Source organism: Pelodiscus sinensis, chromosome 7 (genome assembly GCF_052426305.1).
Source record: "Pelodiscus sinensis isolate ZL-2025 chromosome 7, ASM5242630v1, whole genome shotgun sequence".
In the NCBI taxonomy this organism is placed as follows: Eukaryota; Metazoa; Chordata; order Testudines; family Trionychidae; genus Pelodiscus; species Pelodiscus sinensis.
This window is the reverse complement of record NC_143058.1, coordinates 58,071,894-58,092,611: the sequence shown is the minus strand read 5'-3', so window position 1 is coordinate 58,092,611 and position 20,718 is coordinate 58,071,894. Positions and strand designations below refer to the sequence as shown.

The 20,718-nt window shown below is 48.1% G+C and overlaps 1 protein-coding gene across 2 annotated transcripts in view; it reads left to right on the top strand.

Annotated features, from left to right (window-relative positions):
- Positions 1 to 2,750: 2,750 nt before the first annotated feature.
- BMPR2 (bone morphogenetic protein receptor type 2) overlaps positions 2,751 to 20,718 on the top strand; it is a 202,535-nt gene continuing 184,567 nt past the window's right edge. The window contains exon 1 of one of the 2 annotated variants that reach the window (XM_006130743.5): positions 2,751 to 3,950. In XM_006130743.5, the coding sequence (XP_006130805.1) occupies positions 3,875 to 3,950 (76 nt within the window). In that variant the 5' untranslated portion in view covers positions 2,751 to 3,874. The remainder of the gene's footprint in view (positions 3,951 to 20,718) is intronic. The other variant, XM_006130742.5, reaches the window with a different exon arrangement.

The window sequence follows — 20,718 nt, the reverse complement described above, 5'->3', positions numbered from 1 at the left end:
CTTGGCCTGTGCAACTTTGTATGCAACAATGTAGAAAGCGCGCACTGCATTGCTTGTCTTATTGTAGAATGCACTTGTTGAGCTGAGGCACTGCCATTTCAGACCTGATAACTGCCGCTCAAAATAATCTTCATTCTTTTGCAACAAGGTGGGGTGACACTTTTCGAGATGGAGTTTCAGCTTAGCCGGCTTCATTGAGTCATTCCCCAAGACTTTGAAACAAATAACACATTGTGGCAAATCCGTGCCGCCTTTTTCTTGACAAGTGAAGTCGAATTTGATGTAGTCCTCCAAGTACTTGCACTTGACATTTCTTCCTGTCGTTGCCATTATAAACAAACTACACCACACCTGTAAAACAGCACATGTAGCATAGGACGAACGACACAGCAACCGCTCAGCATGACGGTGGCAGCTACACTGACACTCAGAGCCTCAGACGGAAGTTACTGGCAATACAATGTGGTTGCGTCCTAGGTGACGCTATGGATGACGTGCTGCGTGCTTGTGAACATGGCGTAAAACAGCCTAACAGTGGCGTCTGCTCATGCCGTGTGACTGTGGACAATGTTCCTGTGGACCACTGAAAAAGTCACCATGGACCACCAGTGGTCCATGAACCACCAGTTGAGAACCACAGCCCTAGGGGGAAACCCCTGGTTTACAGAATGTATTTTTAAGAGGCCTTTTCCATCCCATGTAAAGCTCCTTTAGATCAATATAAAGAGATCTTAGGGTGACAGAGAATAAGGCCCTAATCAGATTCTAATCCCAGTTTTATCACATACTTCTGAGGCTATGCCTACACTACAATGATCTATCGGAAAAAGGTACGCAAATTGTGTTTTTTCAGAAGGGGCTTTTCCGAAATTTGGCCCCTCTACACTGGGCAAAATTTCAGAAAAGCCTCTTCCTTTGGAAGAGTCCTTCTTCCTTGTGGGAGGAGGAAGACAGGGCTTCTGAAAGAGCGCATCTGCTCTTCTGCAAAAAAAAGCAGAAGAGCAGACGTGTTCCCTGGATGCGGCAGAGTTTTTCTGGGATACTTCTGGTATCCCAGAAAAACCCTGTGGTGTAGACATAGCCGTGAGTCTCAATCATCCTTTCAGTTGTATATGATAGAATATCCAGCCCAGTGTGTGATCTTGGGCAAGTAATATAATCCCTCTGGCCTACATTGATTTTTGTGTGTGAAAATATTTGGCTGTTTTTCCTACCACCTGTATAATTCCACAGTTGCTAGCAGCAACGGAGGAACTGGTGTAAACTACATTAGAGCTGGAGCAACAGTGGGAGAACATCACAAAAATCTTGGCATAGACATAGCCTTGGTTTCTTCAGCTGAAAAATGAGAAAATATTGTACAAGATTTCTGGCAGTTTTGAGGCTAATTTTATTAATGTTTTAAAATGCTTTCAAAGTCTCCGATGGAGGTCACTAAATCAAAAATAATAATAAGAGGACAAAGAAAAACAAATTTTATTTGAGACAGCACAAGTTCTATACAATGTATTACATGAAGATATACATCTAATTCAGAAGTCTGAGGATATGCTCACTTTTTAACTATCTAGCGCTATATTATTTTGATGATGCTAATGGCAACAGTGGTGTTCATAATTTCCAATCAGAATCAGAGGTCAGTAGGCTTTAATGTGTACATGCAAACCCTACCCTGAGTGTTAACAATGTTTTGAAGTGTGTCAAATCCATCTGTGCCACTGGCTTCCCCTTTGGATTACTCAATCTTATGAGTTAGTAAAATCTAAGGGGGAGGGGGGAAATGGTTTTTAAAAATACCAGCATTTCACTGAAAATTGGATACCGTGCCTCAGATGAGTTTCCTGTCACGTCTGATATCTAATTTAAAAATACTGTAACATTTACAAATAATGTAAAATAAACTAATTTTGTGATTTTTTTAAATTTAGAAATATGAGATCTGGTCTTTCCTGAGTTTGCTGGATGACTGTGTTATTTGTTTTTGTCCATGTGTCTCTTAGATGTTTCTTATGAGGTGAAGGGTAGGCTGAAGTTGTAAAAACAATCTCCTTAGTTTTTCAAACAATCATTATTTATTACTATTACTATAAATACTGTTGCTGTTTGTGTGACAGAAGCACCTTGGCACTCCAGTGCAGAGTGGGGATTCTCTGGGTACTGCACTTGTTCGTACAGTAACAGAGACAGTCTCTGCCCCGAAGAGTTTACAAACAAGGCAGCTGGTGGATGCAGGAGCGGGGGCAAATGCGGGTGGGTTGGGAGGATGAAGGAATAGCAGAGCGAAAGGGGCCTCGCTGCTCTCTCTCCAATCCGCAGGGAGGAAAGAGGAGCTTTGCTACAGGGCCAGGGCCAGCAGCTCCCGGCCCTGCCCGTGTGTAGGCGGGGAGCCCGCACGGAGAACGCCCTGCACCGGCAGCCATGGATGGGCAGGAGCAAGCTCCTAAGGATGACTGCCTCGGTCGGGTGTGTGTCCCCGCCCCCGCCGCTGGAGGAGCCTGGTGGGGCAGCCACACTGGCGAGTGCGAGCTCACGGCTTGCAAACAGCGCTGCTGCAGCTACTGTGCGCGGAGGCACCCGGCCAGCTCCTTGACCAGCGCACCCGCCCACGCACATTTTCTCAAGGCCGCAATCTGGCAAACGCACAATTCTCCACAAATATGGCGGTGCGGGCGGGGCGCGCCAAACTCCCTTGTCAACACCCTTCTCCCTCCCCCCACCATAGGCAGACTGACAGGGTGGCGCCGCAGCCCCTCTCTAGCTACCTGGAGGCCCACCTCTATGATCAGGGGCCTCTGCGAGAGGGTGGGGAGAAGAGGGGCCTGGCTCGCGCGAGGAGACCAGCGCGGCAGTTGAGCGGGCAGGCAGGAGACAAACGGGGCGGGGCCAGGCGGGCTGCTGGAGGGGGAGGGGGCCGCGAGCTCAGACTGGCAGTTAGCGGCGACTCCCCTTTGTGTCTGGTCTGGGAGGCGACGCGCGTGGATCTTCTCCTCCCCTCCGCGCGCTCCTGCTAGCCGCGCCGCTGTGCGGGGGGGCGAGGACGGGAGCAGGCGCCGCCGCGTGAGGGAGCCAGCCTGTGGCAAGGCGCGGGGCTCCGCGGCACCCCATAGCCGCCGGCTGAAGTCCGGGGACGCCTCCCTCCGCGCGGTGGCTGCTCGAGGCGCTGGAGAGCTGCCCGCCGGCGGAGCGAGGGGGCCTCTGTCGCGAGCTGCAGCCTGAGCCGTTGCTGAGCTGGAAGCACCCGGCTGGGCGCCCTCCAGTCCCGAGGGGCCGGGGCTGCGCCCTCGAGCAGGGTGCCTGCAGAGACGGGCCGGGCCACGGCGCCGCCTGTACATGGCAGTGGCGGGGAGGGACCTCGCCTAGTTAAGCGACGCGGAAAGGGCCGAAGGACGACGGCGTCGGTCCGCGGCATGGGGGTGTCCCTCTGACCGCAGCCCTCAGCACTGGCTCTGCGGACCCGGGGCAGGAGAGGTGACAGTTGCTGCCGATTTTTCTCCTTATCCCCCTCCCTGGATATGTTTCATGCGAAACCTGGATGCTTCTTTGATATCGTCAAGTTGCGTGGGAAATAATCTGGGTTTCCGGTGTGACCGCAAGAGTGACTGCTTACCCAGGGGAAGGGAAATGCAGCCTGGCTTGGAAACCAAACCCCCCTTTTCTTATGATCGCTAGAAAGAAGAGGAGCCAGTCCTGAGGCATGAGGACAGATACGTGTAAAGGAGTAAGAGCTCAGACAGCTCCTGTCATCTGCCGTTTGCCCTTCCAGACTGGATTGTGATCCAAGAGCGTTTTAAAGATTGTTTCGAAAGGAGGAATTTCCTCCCTTTTCTGTATTTTTTTTCTTTTTCTTCTGCCTCCTCCTTTCGCTTCCTCAGGTATGAGTGCCTCTCTGCAGCACCTTATGCTGGTGCTCATGCTCTCCAGTGCCACCCTGCTGCTCAGCACTGCGTCTGGTAAGTAGCCACCGGGTGTAATATACTAGCCATTCTGGCATTCGAAAGGGGGTGGGGTCCATCGGTACTTTGATATATCTGTGACCCATTAAAAAGTAGAGTGCCTGTGTGTCACAGTGAAGTATGATAATGTTTTTAAGTGAGGACCTATCATCTTCGAGACTTTCTCATTCACCTGTTTCTTTGTAGAAAGCCCAATTTGCAGTGAAGGTTTATTTTCTCTTGGTCTGTTCATGGTGATAAATGGAATGTGTTCATTTTTTCGGGGTGAGGAAGAATAATTTGGTATGGTGGGTTTTTTCCATGAAATGTTTAACATCTTTGTGAGGTAATGCTGGAATTTTAAAAATACATTGTAATCACAAGCAGAGCTATGTCTGCTTGCTAATGGGGGGTCTTTGGGCACAGCCATTTTTTATTTTACTAACATCAGTGTTATTGGGTAATTATAGCTATAACATTTGCTATATCTTTTAGGGTAATTATATAATGCATATTTCTTCTTGGAGCTTGAAACAAAAATGAAAATTTTTCATCTTCATGAGATTTATAGAATAGTAAAATAAGATGGTGATGAGGAATACTGCAAGATCTGAGCATACATAATGCTAAGCGTTTTATTTACTTACAGTAAGTTAAAGTATAATATTTTTGGAAAATTGCTCTATTTTAAACTTTTTAGAGCTCAGTATTACATGCACAGAGCAATTAGCCGTGAGACTAGAACCCTATGTAGCCCTTGCATCCTTTGGCTTTTGATCATAGTGGCAGATTAGCATGAAGGAGCTCTCTGAAGTGTTACCCAGGTTTATTAGGTGCTAATACTTATTCCTCCCTTTTATATGCTTTTAACAGTTTGTAGAAGATCTTTGGTAGCTTTCTTTCCACTCAGAAGCCAGTGTATAGAATCCTCAGTCTTTTCCAGCATTATTTTATAATGTACTGAGTAAGTCTCAGGTGTAGGATAATAGATAAATGTGAAGTTTCTTGTGAAGCGAGCATAAGAAGATTGATAGTTGGCACAAATCTTTATTTTAATTATCTTGTAATGCATTTTGGTCAGTGGTCAAAATAGTGTCTTTCATAGTAGAATAATACTGTGAATTGGATGTGTTTAGGCAGTTTCTTCATTGATTTACTAAGAATGGACAGTCTTCCATTTTATAAAAGGCCTTCTTTAGGGAAATATTGAACTGAAACAATTGAGATGGAGCACTTTCCTGCATCTGCCTGACTTTTGCCTGACCTTGATATTTTAGATTGACTTTTACCATGTTTCTCTGTGATAATTTGATAAGAGGATTTCTTTGAAGAATAAAACCTTTCAAGGTCAAAAGCTTTGATATTAAAACCTTTATGCATTTAAAATATTCCATTATCTAACCTTTTCCCTTAAATGTGAGAGTTGAAAAATAGTTTTCTTTCTCATTCACTTTGTTAAACTTCTGAGGGTTAATTTTTTTTTTGTGCTGATGAAAAAGATTTAATAGCACTGATCTGAGCCAGGCAGGGGATGGGCAGGTGCCTGCTAGTCTGCTTAGTGAATTTTGCCAATTTCACCTCAATTCTGATCACTGCTACTTTTGTCCTGGGTTTGTCTAGTACAGAGACTGGTCATCATGTCATGTTCTTGTGAAATGCATGAATAGGAACTAATTTTCACATTGTGGCTATATAATACTTTTTCTGTTATTATGTACAATACAAAAGTTCTATGCAGCTTAAAAAGTTGGGCTGACAACAAATGTTCTCCCTCTTTTCCCCCACCCCCCACCCACATGTGGAATAAAATTTTGTGTTCCCTGAGGCATGGCCAGGTGTACAGCACCAGTAGAAACACATGCTGCCAGCTGTGGGTAGCTTTTGGTGCTTTGCTAATCAGCTGGGTGATGCCTGAATCTCTCCTGGGTGGCCACCCAAGCACACATCTTACAGAGAACATTGGTCAACTGTGCGTAAGAATTAGAGATGTGAATGGTAAACCCATAAGCCTCAGCTTACTGGTTCCAGTTAATCAGTATGGGCTGAAGCAGCTGCCTGCCTGCCTCCATCCCTCTGGTCAGAGCAGTGCATGTCTGTAGTGGGCCTCCTTGGGCCACGCTGCTGCAGGCAGGGGCTGCTCTGGCTGGCCACAGCACCTGCCCCTGGTTAATTGGTTAAACGGTTAAACTTAATGTCTAATAGATTAACTAATTAAATGGGATTGTATATTCCTACTAAGAATATTCTAATGGTTTGAGATTTAGCTAACCCCCCCCCTTCTGCCCACAAAATGGAGAACGTCTGCCCTCATAGGAGTGGGGAACCTTTTTTGGGTTGCACACAAGTGAGATGCAAAAAACCCCAAACAAATCCTCATTGATGTGGCCCTCCTCGACTGAGAAGGAGAAAGACACTCTCCACATTCACCTCGCACACTAGAGCCTACGGGGGTTCAGCCTAGTAGATTTTGTGTGCTCCAGCTCCATGGTCGGACAGTAGGGAACTGGAGCACCAGCGTGAGCTCCCCAGTGCTGGGGGAGGGCTCTGAACCTCAGGGGCTGGATCCAAGCAAGCCAGGGGCCGCATCTGGCCCCGGACCTGAGGTTCCCCGCCCCTGCCTTATATGTATGTGAATGACCCCATGCACTTGCCCAAAAGTAAAATCTGTGCATTTTACATCTAAGTGCTTAATTTTGGCCCTGTGCAGCTTTGAAATCCTTTATTAACACCAAGCTACCGTATTTTAGCTAATATAACCCACGGGTTATATTTGTTTTTACAAACCCTGCACACACACCCCCACCCTCCCGCGGGGTATACTCGGGTGCGGGGTATACAACATTTTTTTTACACACCAGCTCACCTCCCAGTTCCTCCACAGCCGTAGGGAGGGGCAGGAGGAGCACTCCCCTGCCCGGTTGCTGCGCAGCCTCCGGACGGTGAGCACTCCCCTGCCTGGTTCCTGCGCAGCCTCCAGGCGGGGGAGTGCTTACCGCCTGATTCCTCCGCAGCCGTGGGAAGGGGCGGGGAAGCGCTCATCCAGCTGCACAGGAACTGGATGGTGAGGGCTCCCCTGCCTGGAGGCTGGAACTGGGTGGTGAGTGGCTGGCTAATTTCCCTCTTCCCCTCTCCCCCCGCACCATAAATATACCCCGGCACAGCCTTGTATACCCTGTGAGTTATACTCGTGCGCGGGATATACAAGATTTTTTTTAACTCAAAAAGCAAAAACCGCGGGGTATATTTGCTAAAAGACAGTATGTCTGATCTAGTGAATGGATAAGATAATATCAGCAATACATTTCATCTGCTAAATGTGAAATAATTTACACAGCAGAGGGAAAAATTTAATTAGAACATTATAAGTTACATGAGAATTGACTCAGGAAATATATCTGGGCATCATTGGAGGACATCTTAGTTAAGACCTTTGCTCAACACGTAGCTGTAATTTAAACAAGGAGAGATGTGGGGAGCATAAGAAACAAGGTGGAACATAAAACAATGGCAATAAAAATATATGGTTCACCTTTATATAGGATACTCAGTACTGAAAAGGAGATAGTAGATAGGGTTCTTTCTGTCCATTTAACACTTGAGGACCTAATCAGGGGCTTAATTTGTTTTGGAATAAAGCTCCATTCCCCTCCCCCAACTTTTCATAGGGCCTTCCACATCTTGCCCTCTCCCTACTGGACTTTGTAGGGTATAATACAGATTAAACCTCTCTAGTCTGGCACTCTCAGGACCTGACTGGTGCTGAACAAGAGAATTTGCTGAACCCTAGGAGGTCAGTATTGGCTATCAGCATTACTAACACTTCGAATGTCTACACTTGCACCCTATTTTGAAATAGGGATGCAAATGAAGACATTTGAAATTGCAAATGAAGCCGGGATTTAAATATCTCACGCTTCATTTGCATAATCGCGTTATGGCGCTATTTGGAAATAAAACATGCTGTGTAGACGCATTATTTCAAGAGAAAACCCTTCTCTCGAAATAACCCTTATTCTTCATCAAATGAGGTTTAACAGTTACAGGCAGTCCCCGAGTTACGCGGATCCGACTTACGTCGGATCCGCAGTTACGAACGGGGCACTTCCTCTCCCTGGTCTCGAGCAGACCAGGGAGAGGAAGCAAAGCGGCGGCGGAATGCGCGGCCAGCTGACAGCCCAGACGCTTCTGGGCTGTCAGCTGGCCGCGCGCTCCGCTCTGCTCCCCCCCCCCCTGCAGACCAGGGGGAGGGGGAGCAGAGCGGAGCAGAGCAGAGCGGCGGAACGCGCAGCCAGCTGACAGCCCAGACGCTTCTGGGCTGTCAGCTGGCCGCGCGTTCTGCCTCTCTGCTCTGCTCTGCTCTGCTCTGCTCCACTCTGCTCTGCTCCCCCTCCCCGTGGTCTGCAGACCAGGGGGAGGGGGAGCAGAGCGGAGCACGCGGCCAGCTGACAGCCCAGATGCGTCTGGGCTGTCAGCTGGCCGCGCGTTCTGCCGCTCTGCTCTGCTCCGCTCTGCTCCCCCTCCCCTGGTCTGCAAACCATGGGGGAGGAGGGGGAAGCAGAGCGGAGCACGCGGCCAGCTGACAGCCCAGACGCGTCTGGGCTGTCAGCTGGCCGCGCGTTCTGCCGCTCTGCTCTGCTCCGCTCTGCTCCCCCTCCCCCTGGTCTGCAAACCATGGGGGAGGGGGAGGGGAAGCAGAGCGGAGCACGCGGCCAGCTGACAGCCCAGACGCGTCTGGGCTGTCAGCTGGCCGCGCGTTCCGCCGCTCTGCTCTACTCTGCTCCCCCTCCCCCTGGTCTGCAGACCTGGGGGACGGGGAGCAGAGCAGAGCAAAGCCGCGGAGCCCGAGGGCAGCAGGATAGCCACGGCGCATCTGGGCTGTCCCGCTGCCTGCGTGTTCCACCGCTTTGCTCCCCGTCCCCCTGGTCTGCAGACCAGGGGGACGGGGAGCAAAGCAGAGCAAAGCCACGGAGCCCGAGGGCAGCAGGATAGCCACGGCGCGTCTGGGCTGTCCCGCTGCCCCCGTGCTCCGCGGCTTTGCTCCGGACGCCTGTGGTACAGCAGCTGGGGCGCTGCCGGTTGGTCCCGTAGCGCCGCTCTGGGTGCCACTGGACCAACCCAGCAGCACCCCAGCTGCTCTGCCCCAGGTGTCCCCTAGTCAGCAGCTGCTGAAAATGACCAGTGGCTAACTACAGGAAGCCCCTGCCCCGGGCTTCCTGGAATCAGCCGCTGATCAGTTTCAGCAGCAGCTGACTTGGGGATGCCTGGGGTTCTTAAGTTGAATCTGTATGTAAGTCAGAACTGGCGTCCAGATTCAGCCACTGTTGAAACTGATCAGTTTCAGCAGCGGCTGAATCTGGACGCCAGTTCCGACTTACATACAGATTCAACTTAAGAACAAACCTACAGTCCCTATCTTGTACGTAACCCGGGGACTGCCTGTATTTCGAGAGAAGGATTTTCTCTTGAAATAACGCGTCTACACAGCGTGTTTTATTTTCAAATAGCGCTATTTTGAAATAGCGCCATAACGCGATTATGCAAATGAAGTATGGGATATTTAAATCTTGGCTTAATTTACAATTTCAAATGTCTTCATTTGCATCCCTATTTTGAAATAGGGTGCAAGTGTAGACATACCCCTACTGAGCTCTTAGAAGATATTCAAGGGTAAATTGGAGCTAAATAACAGCACAGAACTCTGAGAGCCAGGACTGGTGGCTGTAAACAAGCTTTATGAATCTGCAGGACACTGCTAAGTGGACATTTGAGTAACTAAAATCATACTGGGCCAAGGATGTTGCCGTATTAGAGAGGTACAACCTGTATTAGAGAGGTATACATATAATGCTTTGTTTGATGACACATTTCCTCCTTCCCCTGGATATATTTTCTTCTGAAATAACACTCCTAAGCCTAATAAACATGTATAACTAACTGCAGACTCAGAATTTTTCCTGTCCTGGCTCTCTGAGGAACTCTATCATCTTCCTATATAAAATCTCCACGGGTCATAAGAAGTGTCCAGTATTCTTTTATTCAACTTGCATTGCCATACCTCTAAGGCAGTGGTCTCCATCCTTTTTAAGCATGAGATCACTTTTTGAATGTAAGTGTAATCCAGGATCCACCTCAAATATAAGTACCCTTGCCCCACCTCCTTCCTTCCCTTTTTCCTAGGCCGTGCCCCTGTTCACTCCATTCTCCCTCTCTTGCCCATTCTCTCTCTCACTCACTCTCATCAGGCTGGAACAGAGGGTTGAGGTGCAGACTCTGGTCTTGGATTAAGGCAGAGGTTCTCAAACTTTGTGACACCACAACCCCTTAAAATGCTAAATGAATTTGTGTGACCTCTTCCTCCCCCCTTCTCACCAGATTCTTTGCCCTCCTGGGGTTCCTTCAAGGCGTTTGCGGACCTCAACGCCCTTCCCCCTTGCAGGCTCCTTCCCCCTCCCTCCCCCCATCTCTTTCTCCTCTCTGTCTCTTTTCCGCTCCCCATCCCTTTGGTTGGTTCCTTCCTTCTCTCTCTCCTCTCCTCCGTCCTCCACTCCTCTCTCGTGTCTCCTCTGCCGCCTCCTCTGACCCCCATGTGCCCTTATTTACTTCCAGGTCCTCTGCACCGACCCAATCCCCCAGCCTGCTGCCTGAGGGACCTCCCCTTTCCTAGCTGGGGAAGCGTTCGGTCTCCCAGCAACCGTGCCCCGGCCGGCCGCTCGCACGTCTGCTCCTGCGCCGGCACCGGCCTCACTCTTCCGCCACCTTGCCTCCTCCTGCAGCTGAGCCGCTCTCCTGGACTCCCGTGGCCCCAGCCACGCTGCGCGGCTTGCCGGCAGCTGCCTTCTGCTGCCCTGCTGCTCTTTGCGGCCCGGGGGAGAGGTGTCGCAAGTGAAAAATCAACTCCAGCTACGACTCCCCTCTAAGTTGCTCGGGTCGCGACCCACAGTTCGAGAAATGCTAGATTAAAGGATCTGGAGTGTGAGAGCGGCTCTGATCTGAGCTTGGGTCAGGCAATGGGGATTTAGGAGGGGGTTCCAGGTGCAGACCCTGGGATGACATTTGGATGCAGGGTGCTTGGGGTGCAGGAGGAGAGTTCATGACTGGCATAGGGTTTTAGGATATGGGCTCCCGCTGGGCTCTACTAACCTCAGGTGGCTCCTGGGTGGTGGTGCAGGGGGGCTAAAGTAGGCTCACCCCTGCCCTGGCTCTGGCACACTCCCAAAAGCAGCCCGCAAACTCAAATCTTGTTTTGCCCCCTCTCTGCTCTGTGGAGAAATGATACGGAGTGGGAGGGAGTACCTTGACATCAGCCCCGGTCCTCTCGCACCTCTGCCCTGCACAGCAAGGAGGAGGCTCCTGAGAGGAAAGCTCTAAGGCAAGGGGCAGGAGCTGCACAGCAGTGGTGGGAGGGGCAGCTAAAGTGCTGGCACTTGATAGCCTCTTGGCCAAACCAGTCAAGATCACCTGTCAGAGGCTCCAGGATCTGCTAGTAGATCTTGATCTAGTGACTGGTGATCACTGCTCTAAGGAGTAATGTTACTGTGAGGGGAAAAAGTGTCAACAAAGGGTTGAAAGGGCCTTCAAAGATGACCTAAAAAGAAAAGGGAAAAATGGGCGCTTATGCCATTTAAATTTAGTGTTTATTTTGTATAAAGAAGGCTGACATTATTCCTTGCACTTCTTTTTCTTTAGAAATATCAATCATATTATCATAGTGAATCTTCCTTTTTTTCCTTGTTGGAGGATTTCTTGGTTACTTTTATCCTAGGACCTTAATTTAAGAGGAGTGGGATTGAATCCTTGAGACCATTTCTTGTATGGCTTTTGTTAAAGGTTTTGTTTTGTTTTTGTTAACATTTATTTAATAGTCTGAATAAAAATTACTTCCCCTCTAAATCAGTCAGTTTCACTTCCTTGGTATCTGCAATGTGTAATCCTCAAAGACCTGCATTTCATATGATATTTTTTACATTATACAATACAGCAGATATTAGAAGAAAAGAAAAAAAGTATTTCAGGATATCTTTAAAAAATCTGTTGGTCTTTTCCTGCACAGTTATTTGTCTCAATATTAAAAAGCTAAAGTACTTTTACAATAGATGGAAATATGTAATGGTTGAATACTTTTTAAAATAAATGAAAATAATGTTTTTAAATTTTAAAATGAATTCCTTTTCTGTCCAGAAAGTTGGTTTTCTCAGTGTTTCAAATTTTATTCTAAATGAGAAATTTATGAAATGTAGGTCAGATTGACCCTTTAAATTCAATTTCTCTAGTGAACAGTATTTCTGACTTCATCTAAGATGACAATGTCCTCTTATGTGGACTTTTGAGCTCGTATGCCAAAGTAAATGCCTGAAATGATCTCTATTCCAAGTCTCTGCTGCTTTGCCACAGATGTGCCTGTTGCCATTGACTATGGCCATTGGATTTTTCCCATTTGAGTAGGAGTCAGGAAATCTGATTTATGATGGTTAGGTGATGGGAACTTGTTCAGGGGGGCTTAAAATGGCAGACGCAACCACTCATACTGCTTGGTTGAAGGGCACAGTTAATAGGTGTATAAATCCTTCCCCCCACATTATGGTAGGCATTCTTTAACTTTTGAGGCCTTATTCTGAATGTACTATTGGAAAAAGGCAAATGTAGTGCCCATCTTCAAAAAAGGGAAGAAGGATGATCCAGGGAACTATAGGCCAGTCAGTCTTACCTCGGTTCCTGGAAAAATCATGAAAGGGATCCTTAAGGAATCCATTTTGAGGCACTTGGAAGAGAGGAAAGTGATTAGGAATAGTCAGCATGGATTCACAAAGGGAAAGTCGTGCCTGACCAATCTGATTAGCTTCTATGATGCGGTAACTGGCTCTGTGGACGTAGGAAAGTCAGTGGATGTGATATACCTTGACTTTAGCAAGGCTTTTGATACTGTCTCCCACAATATTCTTGCCAGCAAGTTAAGGGAATGTGGATTGGATAAATGGACGGTAAGATGGATAGAAAGATGGCTAGAAGGCTGGGCCCAGCGGGTAGTGATCAACAGCTTGATGTCAGGTTGGCAGTCGTTTTCTATTGGAGTGCCCAAAGGTTCGGTTCTAGGACTGGTTTTGTTCAATATCTTTATTAATGACCTGGATGAGGGGATGGATTGCACCCTCAGCAAGTTAGCGGATGACACTAAGCTAGGGGGAGAGGTAGGGTCCAGAGTGACTTAGACAAATTGGAGGATTGGGCCACAAGAAATCTGATGAGGTTCAACAAGGACAAGTGCAGAGTCCTGCCCTTGGGATGGAAGAATCCCAAGCATTGTTACAAGCTGGGGACCAACCAGTTAAGTAGTAGTTCTGCAGAAAAGGACTTGGGGGTTACAGTGGAAGCTGGATATGAGTCAACAGTGTGCCCTTATATGCCATTAGCCTTATTGGCTACTAGGTTGCATTAAGAGGAGCATTGCCAGCAGATCCAGAGATGTCATTATTCCCCTTTATTCGGCTTTGGTGAGGCCACATCTGAAGTATTGTGTCCAGTTCTGGGTCCCCCACTACAAAAAGGATGTGGATGCATTGGAGAGGATCCAGCAGAGGGCAACCAAAATGATTAGGGGGCTGGAGCATGAGACTTATGAGGAGAGGCTGAGGACAGGCTGAGGGAGTTGGGTCTGTTTAGTCTGCAGAAGCGAAGAGTGAAGGGGGATTTGATAGCAGCCTTCAATTTCCTGAAGGGAGGTTCCAAAGAGGATTGAAAGAGGCTGTTCTCAGTAGTGACAGATGGTAGAACAATGGTCTCAAGTTGTGGGAGAGGTCCAGGTTGGATATTAGGAAAAACTATTTCACTAGGAGGGTAGTGAAGCACTGGAATGGGTTACCTAGGGAAGTAGTGGAGTCTCCATCCCTAGAGGTGTTTAAGTCTCGGCTTGACAAAGCCCTGGCCGGGTTGATTTAGTTGGGATTGGTCCTGCCTAGAGCTGGACTTGATGACCTTCTGGTGTCTTTTCCAGCTCTATGGTTCTGTGATACTAGCCCCACCTTTAATGGAGATATATGTGTGTTAACTGTAGTTTTAAAAGTCGTGTTGCCAAGGAGCCAGAGAATAGAGTAGGGCGTCTCTGAACCAGTGCACAGGGTTTCTGTATGAAAGGCTCTTCTTTCCTAGAGATTCAGGATAGCTAGCTCTCCTGCTTTTTCTGCTGTGGCACAAACTTCACTACTTCGCTATGGACTGAGAGATCAGGATACTTTAGCTGAGTTTTCCTTTTCATTGGAGATGACCCTCTGTGTTTATCCTACCTATCTTTCTACCTACCTACCTACCGACTTTCCTTGTTACTTTTCTAGCACATATTGCCTGAAAGGGACTTCAGCTTAACCCCCCCTCATTATAATGGATTTTTAAAAAGTGTTAAACAGCATTATTTAGTATAAGTGAAATGGACTGGACAATAATATTTTTCTCATTTTTTTTTCCTTTGTGTTTTTTTCAGCACCACATATAGTCAGTTTCACGGTTTCCTTTATATTGTAAGGAAGCTAGTGTCCTTTTTATGTGCATTTCATGCAGAAACAGGAGAGAGAACATTTTAAAATGTGAATATATAATTTTGAGCCACAGAAATTAGAGAGGTACTCCGTGTAATGCATGTGTTGTATAGCAGGAGGTCTTGTCAATTTTAAAGGATAAGTTAGAGTTGATGGGTGTTCCTTAAACATAGATCTTCTTCGAAGGGTTAATACATTTTCTCTGGAGAGTGGGAAAGGCCCTTACCTGAATGACTTCATAAATTGCATTTAGAAAAAAACAATTAACCTAGAATGAGAGAGAAACAACAGTTATTCTGGGTAACATTTCTCTGTTTTATAGGAATAGGAGCACAGTTTAAATGCAGCTTTAAGACTGTCTTAATAAGCATTTTATCTAGTTCTATGGATTCATTGAAACTATGCACATTTTTCTTTTGTTCAGATTTGTCAGTTTTATTTACCTTTATAACATCTAAAAAAGGAAGAAGTGAAGATAATCTGTTCTTAACTAACAACAACCAAAAATCTGTTTGAATATAGCAGTCTCTATTGAAGGCCATATCTCCACTGGCAGATGTAAAGTGTTGGCAGTTACAGTGCTGCTCACTGTGAAAACTCTATTGGGTGTCCATACTGTCAGCCATCAGCATGACCACACTCACGGCACTTGCAGTGCCTTTAGAGCGGCACATTTTGGGCAATCCCGCTGGGCCCCTCTTCTTCTTCTCCCGCAGAGGTTTGTGCAGAGGCGTGGGGTGTCCTGGGTCCTGTCCCGATGCTCCGTGGGGCATTGCTTTGCATCCCACCAACCATTGTGCTTCTGTTTACATTTGGTACTATCTTTCAACTAGGGATGTAAGCGAGTAGTTGACTGCCAAATAATTCTAGTCTTATCGGGTAGTTGAGTCGACTACACAGCTACTCGCTCCCCCCCCTTTTGCCTCTGTATTAGAGGCAGTGGGGGGGGGAGGGGTTGGAAGCTGGCTTAAAAGCCGGTTCCCCCAGCACCATTTCTATGAAGCTGCCTGCCCCCCTTCCACATTACTGCCTCTGGCAGTAGCCCCTGTCTGCAGGGGGTCTGCAGTTTAAATGTAGGAACTGGGCTGCCTGAGTGCCCGCCTCTAACTACATTTAAGCTGCAGAGCTGCAGCAGGGGTAGCTCCTGGATCCAGCATGAACTGGGAATGAGGAGGCCTTCCCTTGATAATCCCCCATCCCTAATCGTGTAGTTGATAAAAATTTGACTGACTACACGATTAGTGAATTTTCCACATCTTAACACCCTTACTTTCAACTAGGGATGTGAATGGTTAGCCAGTTAACCAATAAGTCCCACCCTTAATGGGTGAGGCTTACTGGTTAGAGTTAACCAGTGGGGGCTGGAGCAGCCCCGTGGGGCCCGCCATTGGCGGGGCACACTCCGGTTTGGCTGGAGCAGCCCCTTCCTGAGCAGCCTGGCCAGAGCAACTCCCATCTATGGCAAGCTTAGTCCAAGTATGCTGCAAGCAGGCTCGCTGCAGCCTGGTCAGAGCAGCCCCTGGCCATAGCGGGTAGGGGGTCTGCTCCAGTCCGCCTGCTCCTGTTTAATCAGTTAACTGGTTAAACAGAGTTTAACTGGTTAACTAATTAAATGGGATTTTACATCCCTACTTTCAATGGCTTCTGTGCTGTGTGCTGTGTGTGTAGGAATGGATCCCCAGCTGTTTATGCAAGTGTTGATAGGTCTCACTACCACGTCATGCATGGCAGTTGTTATTCCTGAAGCTGCAAAGTGACGATGAGGCGTCTGAGCAGCATTTGTACAATACAGGATTTCTTGTGGCATTCACAGAGGTGCTGACCACAGCGGAATGTTACATTTGGCTCGGGAAACAAACTCTTGAGCTATTCTAATTGTGTACCTTAAGTTGAAATAGCTTATTTTGACTTTTGGTGCTGTCTACACATCAGTTATATAAAAATTGAACACTTTTCCCCAACTTCCCTTACTTCTCAGGTTTATAGGAATTGGAGTAAGCCCATTATTTTGAATTCTTTTCGAAGTAATGGGCTTGTTGCATAGATGTACACTATGTTATTTCGGAGTAACGACGTTATTTTGAAATAATACTGCTGTGTAAACATACCTTTAGGGAAGCACGTCCTGGGGCTTTAAGGATCAGGGATGCTTTGAGGCAGCAATCTGATGCTGAAAGTCATTAAAACTGGTTGCTATGCATGGGAGTGCAGTGGCTTCATTGCTAAGGTTTACTCTGATTGATCCATGTGCTGGACTTAGCACTACACTCACCTTAGCGTTGCTGGGGTACGCTTGCTTGCTTTCATGTAATGAAATATTTCTTTTAAATTCATGAATTTCATTTATTAAATGCAAAGTAAACATAGGACATCTGTGAAGCATGAAACAAATATTTGCACTGAGAGAGACAGGGAGGGAGAGAGAGTGGGGGAGGCAGGAGATGAGGTATGGCTTGAGAATGTCACAGGTTTGTATATGTCCACAGTTCATATGTAAACCCACCGTCTGATGTGCTGTGGAAGGTAGCTGGTATTTATCAGCGCCAAGCTGCGTGCGGATTGGTGTTGAGTGTAGCATCAGCCTGCGGGAGTCTGCATGCATGGAGGGTGAGCAGGCAGGCATGGACTGATGCAGGTGGCCCCTGGGGACAGAGCAGTGCTCAAATTACATTGAAAGGGATGGTGCAGAGGAGTGCATATTGGAAAAAGTTTTGGAACACCCACTGTGCAGAGGGCCAGTCATGCAGCTGTTCTGTCTGCTGTGCTAGCAGCACTTCCAGTGTATTTGCTTGCCAGTCCATAATGCTTAGGAGCATTTTGTGCTCTTCTTCCTCTCCCTCCTGTCGCTTCTGCAATTATTTGTGTTCTGCATCTGCATGGCCCAGGATGTCTTGCAAAAATTCCTCTCTAGTTTTCCTGAGATGCTTCTGTGTCCATCTCAGACGGTCTGTAGGAGTTAGAACTTCCTGTTCTACCAGAGAGAGTGTACATAACATACTGGAACCCTTCCCACAATGGTGAGTCATCACTAAGGACATCCTAGGAAAACCCTAAATGTAGTGGCAAGGGAAAGGGCTGGGAAAACCCTTGCTGAGGCAGCATGGATGGAGGGATCCCTTCATGCAGTTGGCCACAGGAAAGGGCAGCAGAATCCCTTGGTGCAGCCGGGCAGGGTGCCGGGGAGCAAGGGTTATCGTTCGTGCATGGCCATACTGTGCTGTGGGCAGGAGTGTATTGGGGAGAATATGGAGGGTGGGAGTGCAAAAGTTTTAGTAATGGCCACTCATTTCCACAGGCTGTGTTCACACTGGAAGACATTTCACTGCTTAAGGTGAGTAGGGAAGCAAAGGAGTGTCTTTTATTCAACTGCGGGTTCTGTCTGGGACTATACATGGATTGTCTCTGTGCAGTGATGGTCTCTCCTCCTCACCCTCTCCAGTGACAGCAAAATAGTGAGGGAATGTCAGCCTTAAGAAGTCAAGTACCATGTTTGCCAATCTGCCAGCTAATCTGAGGAGAAGGGTACCACAGCGGCTGCATGAAATTTTCGATGAGGTCCATGAGGCAGATTACCAAGATGTAAGAGAGTGCATCAGTGGTCTGTTTGCCATCTGACAGACCCTCTACTGGTAGCATCACACCAAACCTAGCCTCCTTTCTATTATCCTCCCAATACAGGCAGTTGCTTGAGTGCTTTCCTAGATCACTTACCAGTTGCATCTAGGGATGTTAAAAAGTGAGGGGTGTTTGTACCAGAGGCAGCAGCAAGGGGGGGGGGAAGGTAGCTCTAGGGGATCTGGTATGCATAGGGAGCCGACTTAAAAGCTGGTTCCCTGGGAGCACTGGCTCCCATCTGTTCTCCCTCGCCCCCCCCATCCTCCCCGCTGCTGATACAGAGGCAGCGGAGTGGCCTTGCATGTAACAGTGAAGGCTAACTGATGAGCCCAAGCTCATTAGTTAACCATTTAAATGAAAACACAATCCCATCCATGTTCGCATTATCTGCAGCCTCTTTGGGGGTACAAAGCAGCTACTTATCTGCAAGCCTCTACAGATGCTGAGTCCTCCTCTATCTCTGGGTCCTCCTCTATATCTGGGTCCCTCTGCCCCTAAGCACAATTAGACACACAATTTCCTCCTCCTGGCTTGGTCTACTGCTAGATGCTCCTTGAGACTCTGAGCTATCCATGGGTGTTTTAGGAGTGGAGATGGGGTCACCCCTGAGTGTCTCCAACTCTTTTTAGTACTTGCAAGTCGTGGGCGCAGCAATAGGAGGGGCAGGATGCTTCTCATGCCTTGTGGTAGGCATTTCACAGCTCCTGTACCAAATGACTGGAAGATAGCTATTATGACTCCGGTCTTTAAAAAGGGCTCTAGAGGTGTTCCTGGCAACTACAGACTAGTAAGTCTAATGTCAGTTCCGGGCAAATTTGTTGAAACTATAGTAAAGAATAGAATTGTCAGACACATAGATTAACATAATTTGTTGGGGAAAAGTCAACATGGTTTCTGTAAAGGGAAATCATGCCTTACTACTCTACTAGAAAGAAACGACAAGTAGCCCTGTAGCACTTTAGAGACTGACACCAGTGTGGGCAATAATTCTGAAAAGGGGGCCACTTCACAAATTTCGGAAGTGGCTGTGGGCTGACTTGAGGGGCGGGGGCCTCGAGTGGAAGGGATGGGGTTGAGAACTACTCTGCTGGGTATGGGGACCTTACTTTCTGAACCAGCTGCAGCTAGTGAGAACGGGTTTATTTTACATTATGAAACAGATTAAGCGTTTTAACATTCTCAGTTTATCAAACTTCATTTTAAATAAAGTAAAATATTATATCCAACACAAAAGGTTTAAATGTTTTCTTTATTTATGGCGGGGAACCCTTTTTGGGTCAGGGTCACTGACCCACAAAAAAATCAGTTGGGGACCACACAAGTGAGAAACAAAAAACTCCTCCAGATCCCCCCCCAGTGCTCACTGATGTGGCCTCAGCTAAGACACCTCTCTCCTCTGGTGCCCCAGCCTTACGGGGGGAAGGGAAGGGAGGGGGGAACTGAGGGGCTTCCCATAGACCAGATTTACTTTTCTGGGATTCTGGAGTTAGTGGATTTTATGGACCTCCTTAGGCTCTGGGGTAGGGACAAAAATGAGGGGCACAGTGTGCAAGACAGGGCTGCCAGCTAGTAGGATACGGATGGGGTACAGGATCTGGGAGGGAGCTTGGGTGCAGAAGCAGGATGGGAGTATGGTCTGGCCAAGTGAAGGGAGCAGGAACAAGAGAAGATGCAGTGTGTGGCCAAAAGAGAGGTTGTAAGAACAAGGGAGAGTGTCAGAGCAAACTGGGGGTGCTGGGTCTTGGTGGGAGGGGAGGGAAATGAGGGGATTGGCGTGTGTGTGTGTGTGTGGGGATCTGGGCATGAGGGGAACCTTACCTGGCTTTGTGCCCCCTTGTAGCAACGGCTGCAGCCATGCTGTCCTGGCCGCCCCAGAGGGATGCCCTGTTGCTGTGGCAGCCATGCAGTCCAGGGCTGGCCCCAGAGGCCAGAGGTGCCACTGCACAGCCACGCGGCCCAGGGCAGCCCTAGAGGTACCGCTGCTGTGGCCTCATGGCCCTGGGCATGCTGCGAAGGCTGGAGACACTGCTTCCGTGGCCACATAGTCCGGGGCTGGCTCGGAGGTGGTGCTGCTGCAGCCACGCAGCCTGGGGCCAGCCCTGGAGGCCAGAGGTGCCGCTGCTGCGACCTCTTCTCATACTAGTGGAGTACCGGAATCAATGGAAGAGTGCTTGGAGGTTGATTTAAGTAATGTGATAAATTGACTGCCAATATAGTGAAGACAAATCCTAACACACAAATCTGAATGTGGTATGGTCTAGGGATGTTAAGGACTAGTCAGTTATCCGATAAGCAAATGTTTATCAGATAGTTAGTTAACTAGTCCATTTCCCCCCAGATAGAGGCAGCAAAGGGGGGGGAAGAAGGGGTACTTCAAAGGGGCAGCGCCGCATAGCTGATCCCTAGCTCAGCTGTGTGGCGCTGTCTCTTTCAAACGCTGCCTTGGTGTTTCAAAGTGGCAGTGCTGCACAACTGAGCCTGGGATCAGCTGTGCGGTGCTGCTGTGCATGGAGCTCAAGATCAGCTGAGGAGTCCCTGGCTGACCCCAGGTTCTGGGGAAATGCTGCGTGGAACCGCTGACCCCGGCTCCACGTGGCATTTCAAATCGGCAACGCAGCATGGAGCCCAGGGTCAGTGGGGGACTC